The 17,202-nt window shown below is 44.3% G+C and overlaps 1 protein-coding gene across 1 annotated transcript in view; it reads left to right on the top strand.

The window, feature by feature from the left end:
- Positions 1 to 501: 501 nt before the first annotated feature.
- CNTNAP2 (contactin associated protein 2) overlaps positions 502 to 17,202 on the top strand; it is a 2,020,907-nt gene continuing 2,004,206 nt past the window's right edge. Inside the window, exons 1-2 of the mRNA XM_049894552.1 lie at positions 502 to 561; positions 998 to 1,082. Coding sequence (XP_049750509.1) covers positions 502 to 561; positions 998 to 1,082 — 145 coding nt within the window. The remainder of the gene's footprint in view (positions 562 to 997; positions 1,083 to 17,202) is intronic.

Genomic DNA, 17,202 nt, shown 5'->3' with positions numbered 1-17,202 from the left:
TTGTTATTCCTTCTTAGCCGGAGATGTTCACCATAGTTCCTTCCTAGAGGTGTTCACCATAGTTCCCCCTAGCCCGAGGTGTTCACCATGGTTCCTTCCTAGAGATGTTCCACCATAGTTCCTTCCTAGGGGTGTTCACCATAGTTCCTCCTAGCCCGAGGTGTTCACCATGGTTCCTTCCTAGAGGTGTTCACTGTAGTTCCCCCTAGCCTGAGGTGTTCACCAAAGTTCCTTCCTAGCCCGAGGTGTTCACCATAGCTCCTTCCCAGCCCCAGGTGTTTGCTGTGACCAGTGACTGTTGCTGACTATGGTTCTCCACCATCTACTGCAGCACTAGACCTTTGGCAGGTCTCAGACCACCACACTTCATGGCTATCATTCATGGGCATCCTACAGCCAGTTAGCTAACCCACAAGCAGACCAGAGAGATCTCTTCCACACACAGGAATTTAAACAAACAGGCAAACCCAAATCCCAGGGCCCAGCACTGATGACGGAGGCATGCTGGCTTTCTCTCTGCAGTTGAATGGCCTCCTGCTGTCCATCATCTCCCCTCTCAGAGTTCCTTTGCTCACCTCTGTCTGAATCTATTCCTATTCCTCCATCTCCAAAACAGCGCCAGGGTGCAGGTGGCCTGCTTTTTCAGGTTGCATCCCTTGGACATCCCGAAGAAGAAAGCTCAAGGACAGGACGGTATATTTAGCTCCTTCCTTGGAATAGAATCAGGAGGAAAAATAGCTCACATTCTTTCAAGAGGGAACAAAGGACAAATTAATGTAGCACCATGTTATCCAGCCACACATGCATTATTCACATGAGCTGCTTTATTTGATTGATTGGCCAGAGATTCACAAGAAGAGGATAGCTCAGCAGCCACCTATGTTCTTTTGGGTGAAACTCACCTGAAATAACACTGGAAAGAATTGCGTGAAAGTCTACAAGGCAGTGAGGGAGAATGGTGTAATTTAAAGCTGTCCTGTTTGTCTAGTGATCAAAGCCATCAGCCATCCATGAGGACTCCACTGAGCAGCTGGCAGAAGAGTGCCATCCTGGGACCACAGCAAGAGTGCGGAAAGGGAGAGGTATGAAGGGGTCCTGTCCTAGGGACAGGGTAAGGGGAGGAATTTACCTGGGGAGCATAGGTGCCAGGTGCTGACTGCCTAACCAGTGCATGCCAAGAGAGGCCACCAAATTAGATCTCTTGGGAATCTGAAAGTTTGTTCCAAAGCACTGTGAAATTTGCTTTGGGAAAAAGAGACAAAATTTAGATTACAGAAATCATAGCTCAAGAGAAGCCTAGTACAGTGAGATTGTTTGCTACTCTTGAGGTCTTTGTGTTAGGATTAAGAAAATCACTCTTCGTGTAACTGAAAGGTTGTTGTTCGCGGCTGTCTAGTTGGCTCTGACTCATGCTGACCTTAGGCCTAGCGGGTGAACTGCCTGGCCCTGATACGTCGTCGTAATCATCGGCATGTTTGAAGCCTTCGTCGGCGGCTGTTGTGTCAGTCTATCTCCTTGAGGGTTTTCCTCCTTTTTGCTGACCCTCTATTGTCCCAAACATGATGTCCTTTTCTAGGGATTGTCCTTCCCTAAAGCTGTGTCCAAAGTAAACAAGCCAGTGTCCCATCCTCCTCATTTCTAAGGAACATCCTGGCTGTATTTCTTCTAAGACTGATTTGTTGGTTCTTTTGGCAGTTCGTGGTATATTCAGTAATCTTCGCCAACACCACAGTTCAAGCCCATCAGGTCCTTTTCTGTCTTCCTTTTTCATTGTCCAGTTTTCACATGCATATGTGGTGATTGGAAACACCATGGCTTGGGTCAGGCCCACCTTAGTGATCAAAGTGACATCTCTGCTTTTGAAAATGTTAAAGAGGTCTTTTGTACTGAAAGGGTGCGCAGATTTAAAGAATGGCTTAAACAAATGTAAGCGTAATTAATTCCATCTCACTCTGTGCACGCACTCCTATGGCTACACTTACTGGTGGGCTCCACACTGTAGGGCCGACAGTGATCACCCCACAGGTCCAGTGTCCACATGCAGCCTCCCTCAGGGAAGTCCACCTTGGCTAGCACTCCCCAGCTCCCAGTATCATAGCATCTTGCACAGCTGCTGCGTTCATAAAATGCAGAGGGTCCAAACGTGTCATCTCTCTGGCCTCACCTCTGTCTCCTTCCAGAGTTCATGGCTACTATCCTGTTCAGTTTTTTATTTAACCTTCATGTGGACAATTTCCAGAATCTTTCTCCCCCAGCCCCCAGTCTGCCCTCAGCTCCATCCATCCTCCATACTGTCATGGTAGTGATCCTCTTTAAATTAGGGACCTAAACATACCCTTCTTTAGCTGTATTGCCAGCAGCCTATGACTTTTGTAGGGCATGGAGACCCTCCATCCTCACACATGACTGATTCCTCTTCCCAAGCACTTAGCACAGTGCCTGGCACGTAGTGGACCCTCGGTAGATAAACGGGGCTGTCGAAATGAGTAGGTGAGTGAGTGTTTTGTCTCCTCTTCCCTGCCAGGAGATAGCTTGTTCTCCAGGAATGGATGAATGTTGCTGGATTTTAGCAACAACTTATAAAAAGTTCAACCTAGAATCCCTTCAATCTCATAATTCTTCTGATTAATCCACCCCAGTTTGCTAAATTGCCTTGTGATAATAACAGCAGCATAAAATTTGTAAACCATAAGGAAAATGAAGTTTTAAAAATAATTTTTCATATTTTCAAAACTTGTTGTTTTAGAATTTTTTCTTGTTTCAAAAATCCATTTTGATGTCATTTAAAAAAAAATTAGGATACATTAATTGAAGTTGAATTCCAGGGCAGTAGATTAAGTGTGTCAGTTTAGGCCCAGGTTCTTTAACGTTCTAACCGCAGCACGACAATTTATTTCATTGTCATAAAGAAAAGCACATTGTTTCACACTTAGCACACACTTAACTTTGTTAGCTTAAAAACCAGGAAGGTTCAGTGATCACCAAAGAGAGATTCATTCGTTCGCAGACATTTCTTGGCCACCTACCATGGTGCCAGACACCATCCTAGGTGAGTAGACTGCACTTTAGGGGAAACGGGGAATGTGCAAACAATAAAAATACACACGTTTGGAGTCAAATCAAAGCATTTGTGGCTTAAAAATATTATGGCGTCCTCTAGAAATTTCTTTAGTAAAAAATTGCTGCATATTTCTTTCTCAGAATGTGTTATCTGGTGATTTGCTTTTTTAATTAATTTAGCAGACATGGCAGGTACACAAAAGGAGTCTAACACCTTTCCTTGTGAGATATTTTTAAGCTCTATTTGGTCACCAGGACCAAATTTAGCATCAAGCCTTAGCCCTGAAGCCAAGCAATTTCTGAGCATTTTATTTATATTTTAGCTCCAATTCACATCTCAGCAGCGCCAAATGACCCCATATGGTTTCAAGTATTCTATAAAGAAAAACACTGTTTTGATAAATCTATTATTAGGCTATCTAATTAGCAGATAATTGACATACTTTTACTATTTTCTGTCATATTTTAATCCTTATCTAACTTAAATTCATGCCACAGCTTCAAAAGCCCGCATAAAAAGTGTGAAATGAGAAAACTGTTTTGTTTTTATTTTTTGTAAAAGGTACACTTTTTATTCAATCATGTCTTAAGGAAGAATTTGTGAAAACAAATAGAAACACGCTTTATGTGATTTTTATGGGCGCTATATTTTCAGTATCTTCTTCAGGGGCAAGTCTGAAATGAGATATAGCCTTTTTTTAAAAAATCCTGAAAATTCCTTATAAAAAAAAAATTTCCTTATAGTAGCCTAATATTTCAGAGAGTCAATAAAAATTTTATTCACAATCCTCAAGTCAAATATGGGAACTCCTTTGTAGCCCAAAACTGGGTCTGGTAATTTTTTTTTTTTGGAGGGCCAAATAGTAAGTATTCTAGACTTTACAGGGCAGATGGTCTCTGTTGCAATGACTAACTCCTGCTATTGTCATTGTAGCATAAAATCAGCCATAGACAGTGCCCGAATGAATGCCTGTGGCTGTGTCCCAGTAAAGTTTTATTTACAAAAATGGGCTGCAGTGTGAAGACTTCTCATCTAAAACACAAATCATTGAGGAAAATGACCATCAGTCATAGCTCAAACCTTTGCTCTCTTAGGGTGTTTTAAGCTCGTGATGGCTGGTCATCGGTGCATTTTGTAAGCTGGGGAGATTTTCTTGTGTTTATCACAGAGCAGGGAAAGAATACCCATGTTCTGGTCAGCAGGCCTGGCTTGTAGTCATGAGATGGCAAGTTGAGTTGATTCCACCTCATGGCGGACTCCATGTTTCAGAGTAGAACTGTGTTCCACAGGGTTTTCAGTGGCCATGACCTTTCAGAAGTACATCTCTAGGCCTTTCTTCTGGGGTGCCTCTGAGCATGTTCTAACCTCCAACCTTTTGGTTAACAGCTGAGCATGTTAGCTGTTTACACCACCAAGCGACTCTGGCTTTCAGTTACAGCCCTCTCAGTTATACCATCCAGTCCCTTATACCTCGTGACCCTCAGCTCCCTCCTCTGGCAAATGGGGCACTGAAGCTGTCTTTAATCTTTACAAAATTATAACGAGGATAAAGTACACATACGTAAATGCTATAAGGAACTGTGCTACTCAAACATAAGGAAGGAAATTACTATCGTTGGCTACAAAGTCAGGAACACTTAGTTCAGCCTCCACGTGTAAGGCGTTGGGCAGGTGATACAACCCTGGGTTCATTTTTCTCATCGGAAGATGGACGTGGCAGTGGTGCCTGTCTCACGTAGCTGTGAATATTAAATGACATCAGGCATGTGGGGAGCTTAGTAGAGACGTAGCTGTGTTAAATGACATCAGGCATGTGGGGAGCTCAGTAGCAGTCACTGGCACACGAGCAACACACAAGCTCTATACATGCCAGATAATATTTTTTGTTTTAAAGAAATAATAGAATTGCCAGACAATTCTGACTTAGCATCTGGAATGACCCAAACAGGTGATTCCAGGTACAATAGGCCTCTCCTGCCCGCCTCCAGGGCCACTTTGCAGATGGTCTTAAGAAATGGGTCTTGACAGCAATCCCCACGGAGGCCCTCAGCTCAGAAGCTCTTTCTGGATGAACATCAGGGGAGGTTCTCCCTCTTCTGTGATGTGGGCGCCATGGTGCTATAGAGGGCAGGGTCTGACTCCACCATGGTAGCACGGACATGAAGTGGAGGTGAGCTGGGACCACCACCCCGGGCACTTCCAGTTAAAAGGCCCTGCAGGGACATCCCCGTTTGTTCAGATGGTCGGAGAATGCTGGCGATTATGCCATTGCACCCCGTGAGAGTTCCTGGGCTGAAGGGGGCAGGAGCAGCAGCCCACTTTCCGTGGATGGAGGAGGATCTAATGAGGGAAAAGGTGCACGCAGGTACAATTCCAACTTGTTCTGTTAAACACACAGGCAGCCCCGAGGGCAGGTGTGAGGCCGCAGAGGTGCAGTGTTCCCTGCAAGAGTCCATTGTAAGCAGGGCTTTGAACCACTTCCTTCCGGTTTGCACCCTGGCTGAGAATTTTCACTGCTTCCCCAGAGATGCCGAATCAGAATCCACATTTTAACAAGATCCCAGGTGTTTCTTATGTATAATGAATTTTGAGAACCACTGCTCTACTCGTGGTGCTCAGAATTGGTCCCTAACCAGCAGTATAGCATCACCTGGGAGCTTGTTAGAAACGCAAGTTCTCAGCAGGGGTTTGAATCTGAACGAAGAGATTGGAAGCCCCTATCGTAAGCAAGGGTGGGCTCTCCCTCTTTCTGTGTTTTTTAATCACTTCTTTCTAAACGGTGCTGTCCCATCGCTTCAGCGGGAATCCACACTGGAGCCATTGGAAGTGGTCTGGTGCTCTGGAATCAGGGACCCCCACCAGTCACCTGTCACCTGCAGCAATGAGGACTAGGCCCTGACTCTGAGTGACCCATTTTAAGTCCCTGACCTCCAAGTAGAGAGTTGTGGGTATACCGGTTTCCGCTGAGTCGATTCCGCTTTTCTTGCTAGGCGCCTTCGGTGGGGCTGCAACCTCTAACCTTTGGGTTAGCAGCCAAGTGCAGTACCCATTTGTACCACCCAGGGCCTCTGCTGTTGACATGGGACATTCGTAACGTCTGGATTTAGAGGCTACACGTGCTCTGCATCAGAGGCTGGACCCATACTCAGTACGGATATCCATCTAATATAAATTCTCTCATGTGCAGTATCAAGTAGACATAATTTCCCACGTTGTTCTTTTCTGTTTATAATCATTGTCTTAAACATTCAGGACACTCAGTTTACATAATACTTTCAAACTTAAGAACAGAGCAGGTTTTATTTTTATCTTATAGATTTCTATTAAATGATGCTTGAAAGCAGTGACTTAGCAATGTTACGCTGGCCACACACTCATTGAACAGGATTTAAGCCCAGGCCTTCTTACTTCAGATGTTCTTTCTGTTTTTAAGCAGTATCTGTGTATTTTTTAGTTCAGAATGGCAGATTACAATTGCATAAGTGAAAGGTCTGAAAATAGAAGGCTGGAGATGTGAAGAGTGATATAAGGAATACAGAAAATACGTCCTGCAAGGAGACTGATTCAGTCTGTATTTTTGTAGCAGGGTATTTCTAATGGTGAAGACACAGGAAACCAGTGTGTGTGTGCGTGTGTGTCTTTGTTTACGTGTGTGCCCCCCCATGCACACAAACTTTTAAAGTAAAATCCCTAAAGCATGTTCATTTTAAATTCTTTGCTTCTAGATAGGTGCAGAAGACCCTGTAAGCTCCAGATTGTTCTTACAGCAACCGAGCAAACAGCAGCCACTGAGCCAGACCCTCCTAGTACAAAAACTCCATTAAACCCCACTGTCCCTTTCTAGTGGTGCAGCGGTTAAGGGCTTGGCTGCTAACCAAAAGTTCGGCAGTTCGAATCCATGAGGCACTCCTTGGAAACCATATGGGGCAGTTCTACTCTGTCCTATAGAGTCACTATGAGTTGAAGTTGACTTGACAGCAATGGGCTTGGCTTTTGGTTTGGTCCCTTTCTGCCAGTGGCTAAAAGTGAACCCCAGGAAGACCCTATAGGCTGGCTTAGGAGAGCCTTCATAGCCTCTTACTGAAGGACACTGTCCATTTGCCCCACAAGAAGCAGTGGGAGCACTCCGCTAGTCCACGGAACACTGTCTGAGGACCCTTGTTGGAATGGGGTTTTTTGAGTTTCCCATTTGTACTAGATTGTCCCGATTACTGTTAGAGCGCTGGTTCTTCAGCTGGAAGCCGTTTTCTTTCCAGGGGGCGTTTGGCAATGCCTGGAGGTGTTTTTGTTTGTTATAGCTGGGGAGGGTGCTGCTGGCATCTAGCCAAGGCCATGGATGCTACACAACACCCTACGATGCAGAGGACAGCCCCCCATAACCGAGAATTATCCGCCCCAAGGGGCAATGGCAGCAGTGAGAAGGAATGCAGACATGTAAGCGCGTTCCAGGAGGCTGATACGGAAACCAGACTGTCATGTTGTTTATTTACAGACGTAACGAGGCCTGTGCGTCTACAAACGACTGTAATTCCTCCCTTTAGAAAGGCTACATGTGGAGAAAATTAGAATCAGACATTTATTTGAAGGCAAAGGAGTACCTCCAGGAGACAGGTGGTCCTCATAGCACCGCTGATCACAGCTACACTTGATCCAGTGTGTTACCATGTATGCGAGTCTCCTTTTCCCGTGTGACCTGAGATGGAGTGTGCACGCCTTACCCGCGGCATCTAAGTACAGTGCCAGGAGTGTCATGCACATCACCGTAGAGTCAGGTCTGACCCGTGGCGACCCCATGCGTGTAGAGTAGAACTTCACTATAGGGATTTCTTGGCGGTAATCTTTACAGAACAGATTGCCAGGCTTTTCTTCCAATGTGCTGCTGGATAGATCCCAACCACAAACCTTTTGATTAGCTGAGTGAAAACTGTTTGCACCAGCTAGGGACTGGTGTGTCGTAAACCAGTAGCACTCATAAATACTTACTGAGTGCAGGTGAGAGTGAATCTTTAATGCTTCAGTTTGACAAACTTGTATTGCACGTGTAGCATGCACCAGACACTGTTCTAAGCACTGGGTTACAGAGGCAATAAGCCAGTTCCTGCTTCTGGGGGAGTCCCTGCAATCTGGTGGACCAGATGGACGCTGCCCTAGCTATGCCAGGCTGCTGGGTCCTCCGTCCTTTCAGACCCCCCTGAGGCACTGAGCCTCACAGCCATGCTCGCTGCCACGTGACTGTGCGTTGGCCACATTTGATGAACCGGGGAGAGAATCTAGCCGAGAACAGGCAGTGTGCTATGACCTGTCCTTGGGCAAAAAGACGAGCTTTGACAAATCGGATTCCCATTCTCTGAGAGTTGAACAAAATTAAAGAGAAAAAGTAGTTAATAGTATAAAGAGAAGTTAAGTGGATGCCTAGTGCAATGGGTTGAATTATGTCCCCTAAAAAGGTATACTGAAGTCCTAACCCCTGGTACCTGTGAATATGACCTTGTTGGGAATAAAATCTTTGCAGGATGTCTTACTGCAGCAGGGTGGGTCCTGATCCTAGCTGAGTGGTGTTCTTACAGAAGAGGAGACCAGACGCAGGACACAGACAGAGAAGCGTGGTATGTGAAGACCCAGTTACGGGACAAGGAACACCTGGGGCCACCAGGAGCCTGGAGGGACAAGAAAGGACCTTCCCCTTAGAGACTTCAGAGGGAGCAGACCCTGCCAATGTGCTGATTTGGTCTCCCAGCCTCTGAACCTGAGACAACAGACGTCTGTTCTTGGAAGACACCAGTGTGTGGTATGTTGTGTCAAGCCCCAGGAAATGAATACACCTAGAGAAAAGCCATACGGTGGATGGAAGCCCAAAAGTTACAGCATGCTGACACTCCAAGGAAGCAGACGCTGAATTAGCAAAAGCTTTGTGGTAGAAACAAAACAAACACGTCTGGAGAGAAATATTCAAGTAGCCAGCGGCAAAGGCAGAAAGGAGCAGGCTCCTGGAGGAGAGCCAGCTCATCTCACTGGGTATGTTCTGAGTGAATGTCTCCAGATCTCTGCTCTTGGTGACCCTGCTGCTGAGGGAGAAGGCGTCGTCTCTGCATGTCCTCTGAGGGCTCTCTGGGTGGCCCAGACAGGTAAGCGCCCGACTGCTAGCTGAAAGACTGGCAGTTCAAACACACCCAGAGGTGCCTCAGAAGACAGGCTTCTGAAAGGTCGCAGCTCGGAAACCCTATCGGTCGCAGTTCTGCTCTGCACAACATGGGGTCGCCATGAGTAGGAATTGACTTGATGAAAACTAACGGCAGCAACATGTGCTAGTCGCTGTGCTGGCTCCTTAGAAGGAAAGGAGAGTAAGACGGCGTCTCACCCATACAGAAAACATAATTCCTGTGTTTTGAAGGTATGGTTCTTGCCTGACAGTTTGAGCAAAAGGCAGAAAATAGTGATTGATTAACCTTATTTTGTAGTGATGCAGAAATCTAATAAGCCCAGAGCGTGGACTGAGAGGAAGATAAGAAAATTGAAGTAATCCATATTTCTGGCTGATGCCCATTTTCACTATGGCGCTAAAAATAATCAGAGAAATAAGAAGGTGTTGATGATGCCTTCCTGTTTGTGTCTGCCACTGAGGGGGTTTAGACCAGGATGTCGGGGTAGGAGCATCAGGATGTCGGCCACCTTGACATTTGTTGTGTGCAGTTGAGCCTATTCTGACTCATAGTGGCCGTATAGGACAGAGTAGAACTGCCCCACAGGATTTCAGGAAGGAGCCCTGGTGGCACAGTGGTTAAATGCTTGGCTGCTAACCTAAAGGTCGTCAGTTCGAACCTAATCCTGCTGACTATCAGGCATAAAGGATACCTTCATAGCACACCAAATTATAGCTGAATAGGTGAGGCGCTGTCTTTGTCATCTGTTTATACTAGGCAGCTAGCACAGTAGTTGGCACATGTTGTCCTTAGTTGTGTGGGAGAAATGTGGCAATTTGCTTCCGTAAAACGTTTAGCCTGATGTAGTTACTTCAGTCTATTTACATTTTTTTATATATAATTACAATATGTTGTTGTTGTTGTTAGGTGCCACTGAGTTGGCTCCAACTCATAGCAACCCAAAACACTGGCCAGTCCTGCACCATCCTCACAACTGTTGCTATGTTTGAGCCCATTGATGCAGCCACTGTGTCAATCCGCCTCATTGAGGGTCTTCCTCTTTTCTGCTGACCCTCTACCAAGCATGATGTCCTTCTCCAGGCACTGGTCCCTCCTGATACCATGTCCAAAGTATATGAGACGTAGCTCTTTGCTTCTAAAGAGCATTCTGGTTGTACGTCTTCCAAGACAGATTTGTTCGTTCTTTTGGCAGTCCATGGTATATTCAGTATTCTTCGCCAACACCACAATTCAAAGGCATCAACTCTTCTTCGGTCTTCCTTATTCATTGTCCAGCTTTCACGTGCATATGATGCAATTGAAAATACCATGGCTTGGGTCAGGCACACCTTAGTCTTCAAGGTGACATCTTTGCTCTTCAACACTTTGAAGAGGTCCTTTGCAGCAGATTTGCCCAATGCGATGCGTCTTTTGATTTCTTGACTGCTGCTTCCATGGTTGTTGATTGTGGATCCAAGTAAAATGAAATCCTTGACAACTTCAGTCTTTTCTCCATTTATCATGGTGTTGCTTATTGGCCTGGTTGTGAGGATTTTTGTTTTCTTTATGTTGAGGTGTAATCCACACTGAAGGCTGTGGTCTTTGATCTTCATCAGTAAGTGATTCATTATAGGTATAATTTTATATTGCCTTTCACTTAATATATCATAAACTTATATCTGTATTACATATTTTTCAGAAACTTATTTGGGGAGCTCTGTAATGTCATCTTCTATCCTTACAGTTACTAACTGATTAATAAAAGCTTTAAAGTCCTTGATGTACGTTAGATTTCTCGAGTATCACTAGGAGATTGTGCTGAGCAAACATTAGAGCCCTGTGTTTAACGCAGCATCTCCTCGGTCACTTCTGCAGCTGAAAACTTTCTTGTACACATTAGCAATTTTTTTGTATTCTTTTACACCATATTATTTTTTATGTCTCTTCCATGTTTAAACTGAACAAATTATGGTTTTTCATTAATTTGAATGATATTACTTTTTAAAAATATTTGGAAATTCCTAATAAAATGTTCAGAATCCTATTTAAGTATCTCCAGGAGACCACAGCACTCCCTGTTGGCAGGTATCTGCACTGTCACCGTGACGGATGATGGACAACAGGGTGCTCGTCAGGAAGCGGTTAGTCGGACGTACCTTGCAATAGCTTATCACGGTTTGATGATGAGTTAGAGCTGAGAAGACTCGCAGGAAAGATGACATGAAAAACATAAATTGGAAAAACAGCAAAAGAGATGATACTTTTATAAAAAAAACAGTACATTAATCTGGAGGGATGCATACCAAAATGATAACATGTTAATCTCTGGAGAATAAGTTACACGAACCAAAAAAAAAAAAAAAAAAACCAAACCATTTGCCATCAAGTTGATTCTGGACTCTTGGCAACCCTATATAGGACAGGGTCAAACTTCCCTGGAGGGCTTCCCAGGCTGTAATGTGTATGGAAGCAGACTGCCACGTTTTTCCACCATAGATGGTGGGTTTGAACCACTGGCCTTTCAGTTAGCAGTCGAGCACTTTAGCCACTACACCACCAGTTCCTTGTCTATATATTTTATTCCACTTATCTGTCTGACTGTTCTTTCATGAACACCTCATGGTTAAATTCTCTGTCGCTCAAATATATTTTAATATCATGCAGAACTAATCCCCTCTCCTTATTTTTCGGTGTGAAAATCGTCTTAGCCAGACTTATCTATATATTCTTTCAGGACATTATTGGATAAATCTTGTTAAATTATATGAAAAATAAAAAAAATTACAAAGCCCTGTGAGATTTTGATTCGCGAAGCAGCAAACATACTTAAATGAGATTTGTATTTTATAATATAAAAACTTGAACTGTATCTCAATTTATCTGTGTCATTCTTTATAAAAGGTAAATTGTTTTATCAGAGAAATTTTAACTTGACAAAATCTTGAAACTCCTGAATTCAGCGAAAACATCGTATGCAAAAGATAAGAGATGAGGAAGTACTTACAGAAAAATAAAGAGCTTTGCCTAAGTGGAAGTTATAATTTTTGCCTTCACTATTGTTAAGGAGTCCCTGGGTGGTGCAAATGGGCCTCAGCTGCTAACTGAAAGGTTGGAGGTTCGAGTCCACCCAGAGGTACCTTGGAAGCCATTGAAAATCCTATGGAGCCCAGTTCTACTCTGCATACATGGACTCACCCTGGTTGAATGACGGCAACTTTTTTTTTTTTTTAAAGTGAGGTAGGGGCAAGAAACTCATTTTCTTTCCTACGTGACTTCACTCCACATTTCATCCTCTAGGCCTTGGAGCCCTGGTGGCGCAGTGGTTAAGAGCTTGGCAGCTAACCAAAAGGTCGGCAGCTCAAATCCCCCAGCCGCTCCTTAGAAACCCTATGGGGCTGTTCTACTCTGTCCTGTAGGGTCGCTATGAGTCAGAATTGACTCGAGGGCAATGGGTTTGCTTTTTTGGAGCCCTGGTGAAGTAGCGGTTAGGAGGTTGGCAGCTAACCAAAAAGTCAGCAGTTCAAATCCACCAGCTGCTCCTTAGAAACCCTATGGGGCATTTCTCCTCTGTTCTTTAGGGTCACTAGGAGTCGGAATCAATTTGATGGCAACAAGTTATTTTTGGTTTTCTGTCCCTGGATACTTGTCTTTGATTTCATAACTCAGGTGATCAGGTCCCATCTCACTTTCTTCCTGCTGTCAGCACTTGATACTTTTGACACTAAGATCAGGTGGGTGTCCCCTGAGTCAACTTGGGCACGTTGTTGTGCAGCCACGTGGATTAGGCAGTAGATTGACACTTGTCCCTGACCCTGAGCCAGAGTGGTTCCAGATCCCGGCTGCACATTATGTCATCTGGGGGTTTTCATACCTCTGATGGTCAGCTGCCCTCTCCCTGTCCCTCTTCCCACCCCCCAGTTCTGATCTTAATTGTCCATGATGTTGTCCATACACAGGCATTTTTTGGAGTCCCTGGGGATGTGGGGAGGACCGTAGATGTCCTAACTTCTGTTATAATCTTATCTCTAGAACCCCACTTTCTTTGCCAGAATGCCCCACCTCATGCAGGGGAGCTCTGAGGCTACCAGGGAGTGACCAGCTTCAGGGTTGGTTCAGGAACAACTTGATCTGATGGGACACCAGGCAAGACTGGACGCGAACTTCTACTTGTCCTTGTTAGCCGCCCTCCAGTCGGCTTCGACTCATGGTGATCTTATATACGACAGAACAAAATGTTGCCCAGTACCAGTCCTGCACCGTCTTCATGATCAATGATATGATCGAGTCCATTGTTTCCGCTGTTATCTCAGTTTATCTCATTGAAGGTTTTGCTCGTGTTTGCTGACCCTCTGCCAACCATGGTGTCCTTTTCTAGTAATTGACTTTTTCTGATGACGTGTCCAAAGTAAGCGAGCTGAAGTCTCACCAGCCTCACTCATAAGGAGCATTCTGGCTATACTTCCTCCAAGACAGATTTGCTTATTCTTTTGGCAGTCCATGGTATATTCAATATCCTTCTCCAACACCACAGTTTAAATGCATCAATTCTCCTTCGACCTTCATTTTTCATTATCCAGCTTTTGCACGCACATGAGACAGTTGAGAAGACCGTGGCTTAGGTCAGGTGCACCTTAGTCATCAAAGTGACATCTTTGGTTTTTAACTCTTTGAAGAGGTCTTTTGCAGCACAAGATCATTGACCAGCTTCTAGAGGGTAAAACAAAAGCAAAAGAAAACCTTCCTGTCTGTTATAGATTGAATTCTGTACCCCCAAAATTTGTGTGTCCACTTGGCTAGGCCATGATTCCCAGTATTGTGTGATTGTCCACCATTTTGTCACCTGATGTGATTTTCCTGTGTGTTGTAAATTCTACCTCTGTGATGCTAATGAGGCAGAATTAGTGGTAGTTATGTTAATGAGGCAGTACTCAATCTACAAGATTAGGTTGTGTTTTAAGTCAATCTCTTTTGAGATATAAAATAGAGAAGCATGAAGAGAGACATGGGGACCTCATATCACCAAGAAGGTAGTGCCAGGAGAAGAGCATGTCCTTTGGACCCAGGGGCCCTGAGCTGAGAAGCTTCTCGACCAGGGGAAGGTGGAAGACTAGGATCTCCCCCCAGAGCTGACAGAGAGAGACAGCCTTCCCCTGGAGCTGATGCCCTGAATTTGGACTTCAAGCCTCCTGGACCGTGAGAGAATAAACTTCTGTTTGTCAAAGCCATCCACTTGTGGTATTTCTGTTACAGCAGGCCTAGATGACTAAGACACTATCCTTTTGAGAAGGCTTCCCCGGTGGCCCTCATTCTTCCTGAAAGCTTTGCCATCCTGCAGCTCCCCAGGGTTGGAGGCTGCAGAGGGAGGGGCTGATGTACAAGAATTAGAGAGAAAAAGCCAACATTTCTACACAGACCAGGCCTGGCCATGGGGCTAGCTTGGGCTTCCAGGTTATGTCATCCAACATATGATGTGTGTGTGTGTGTGTGTGTGTGTGTTCTTTGCATTTGTGTTAGTTCACATTTAATTTTCTGTTGCAGTGAAAATGTTCTACCCACATGGCTTACGTTCACACTGAGGTGTAAAAAATTGATATGGCTTAATACGATCCCATAGCTGGAGGTGTTTTCATTTTAATAAAGGCTGAGTAGATGCCTACTAAGGAATAAACCTTTTATGGTAGAATTTAAGGCATCAGCAAGCAGAGGAGCTGGAGATGATGTCTCCCTGGCATTCCTGAAATTAATTCTTACCTAATTGAACATTTAAGGAAAACACTTTGAAAGTGAAGGGCCCTGATTTATAACTCGGTCTCAGCGTTTCTCTTAGAGCCTATGTGACGTCAGTGAAATTACCTAATTTCTTCTAGTTTCCTTACCTGTAAAAAGGTACATACATCATGGGATTCTATAGAGGATAAAATGAAATTACTCAGGTAGAATTTCTGAGCACCGTGTCTGACACATTTATAAAGACTGGATATTCTATATTATCATACATTAAGGTATGCCTTATAATTCTCTTTAATCCTTCAGGCATAAAACCAGTAAGCCAGTTGCCTTCAAGTTGACTCCGACTCACGGTGACCCCATGTGTGTCAGCGTAGAACTGTGCTCCGTAGGGTTTTCGGTGTCTGACTTTTCAGAAGTAGATCACCGGCCTTTATTCCAAGGGGCCTCTGGGTGGACTCAAACCACCAACCTTTTGGCTAGTAGCCGAGAGTGTACCTGTTTTTACCACCCAGGGGCTCCTATCTCAGGTATAGAGACCTAAAAGTCCTACAACGTAAACATAAAGAAAGCAGAGGAAGACAAGTTTGTATCAGTGTTGCTGGTGGGTTCTCCCCAGATTTGGGTTCATTTGCATTGTTTACCTGGCAGACTGATTTGTTTGACTTGTAATTGGTAGACCAGGGCATAGAAGCCAAGTTTGTGTAGACTCATGAAAGCACTCCACCCCTGAGCAAACCTACCCAAGCCTTTATCCTAACCCTGTGACCTGCACGTTGTACCTCTTGTCCCTGAATGGCAGCAAACTGGAGGCAAAGAAGAAACACATTGCACCCCAAAGCAGGGTCAGGCCATCTGGTGCTCGGAGACACAAAGCATGTTCCTCCACTCATTGTATCTTGACCTTGTCCATCTCCTCTTGTGGGGTAAAATGAGGTGGGATCAGCCCTCCTTGGAGCACCACCTGGTGTTGGTAGCCAGTCTGATGCCCATCAAAACAGGTTTATTTATAAGTAAGACCCACACGGAGGCAAGACAAAGAAAAATGACTCAGGGACATATATGTGCAAGTGGCCCCCGAGTTACAAATGCCTGCCTTACTTGCAATGAGTAGTTATGAACCATCCCATAAAGCCTATTATATAAAAATTTGAGGTGCATACAATGGTTTGTGATAATAAACAGGCACTACTTTGCGATGTGCATTAAAATATTATTTTTATTATTTCTGTATTATGTTAAAGATGTTTCAGTGTATCTATGTTTCTTTAATGTTTTTATGCATAGAAGGGTGCACTCCATACTATATAAGGCAAACATTTGACTTACTGATGTTAGATACAAACCATACCTAACTCTTCAATTTGCATACAAATTTGACTTAAAGACAGACTTAGGAACAGAACTTGTTTGTAATCCGGGGGCTACGGGTATACCATTTCACTTGATATTAGTGGAATTTTTAAAAATTAGATTATAACTTAAAGTATGCCGATCTGTTCTCAGTGACAGCAAATGGTAAGGGATATCTTAGGAATGAGTTCCCAGGATATCTGAAATTTTCAGGCACAGAAACCTTTCTCTGCAAAAAGGTAGGCTACACTACATATGAACTAAGTAAAAAGGCTACTGAGGAATAGCTATGGTGGTCATATTCTCAAAACCAAATGTTGTTGTAGTTCGGTGCCATCGAGTCGGTTCCGACTCACAGCAACCCCATGCACAACAGAACGAAACACTGCCTGGTCCTGAGCCATCCTTACAATCGTTCTTATGCTTGAGCTCATCGTTGCAGCCACTGTGTCAGTCCACCTCGTTGAGGGTCTTCCTCTTTTCCGCTGACCCTGTACTCTGCCAAGCATGATGTCCTTCTCCAGGGACTGATCCCTCCTGACAACATGCCCAAAGTATGTAAGACGCAGTCTCGCCATCCTTGCTTCTAAGGAGCATTCTGGTTATACTTCCTCTAAGACAGATTTGGTCGTTCTTTTGGCAGTCCATGGTATATTAAATATTCTTTGCCAACACCACAATTCAAAGGCGTCAATTCTTCTTCGGTCTTCCTTATCCATTGTCCAGCTTTCACATGCATATGATGTGATTGAAGATGCCATGGCTTGGGTCAGGTGCACCTTAGTCTTCAAGGTGACATCTTTGCTCTTCAACACTTTGAAGAGGTCCTTTGCAGCAGATTTACCCAATGCATTGTGTCTTTTGATTTCTTGACTGCTGCTTCCATGGTTGTTGATTGTGGATCCAAGTAAAATGAAATCC

Source organism: Elephas maximus, chromosome 8 (genome assembly GCF_024166365.1).
Source record: "Elephas maximus indicus isolate mEleMax1 chromosome 8, mEleMax1 primary haplotype, whole genome shotgun sequence".
NCBI lineage: Eukaryota > Metazoa > Chordata > Mammalia > Proboscidea > Elephantidae > Elephas > Elephas maximus.
Note: the sequence above shows the minus strand (reverse complement) of the source record. Positions and strands in the feature narration are given on the sequence as shown.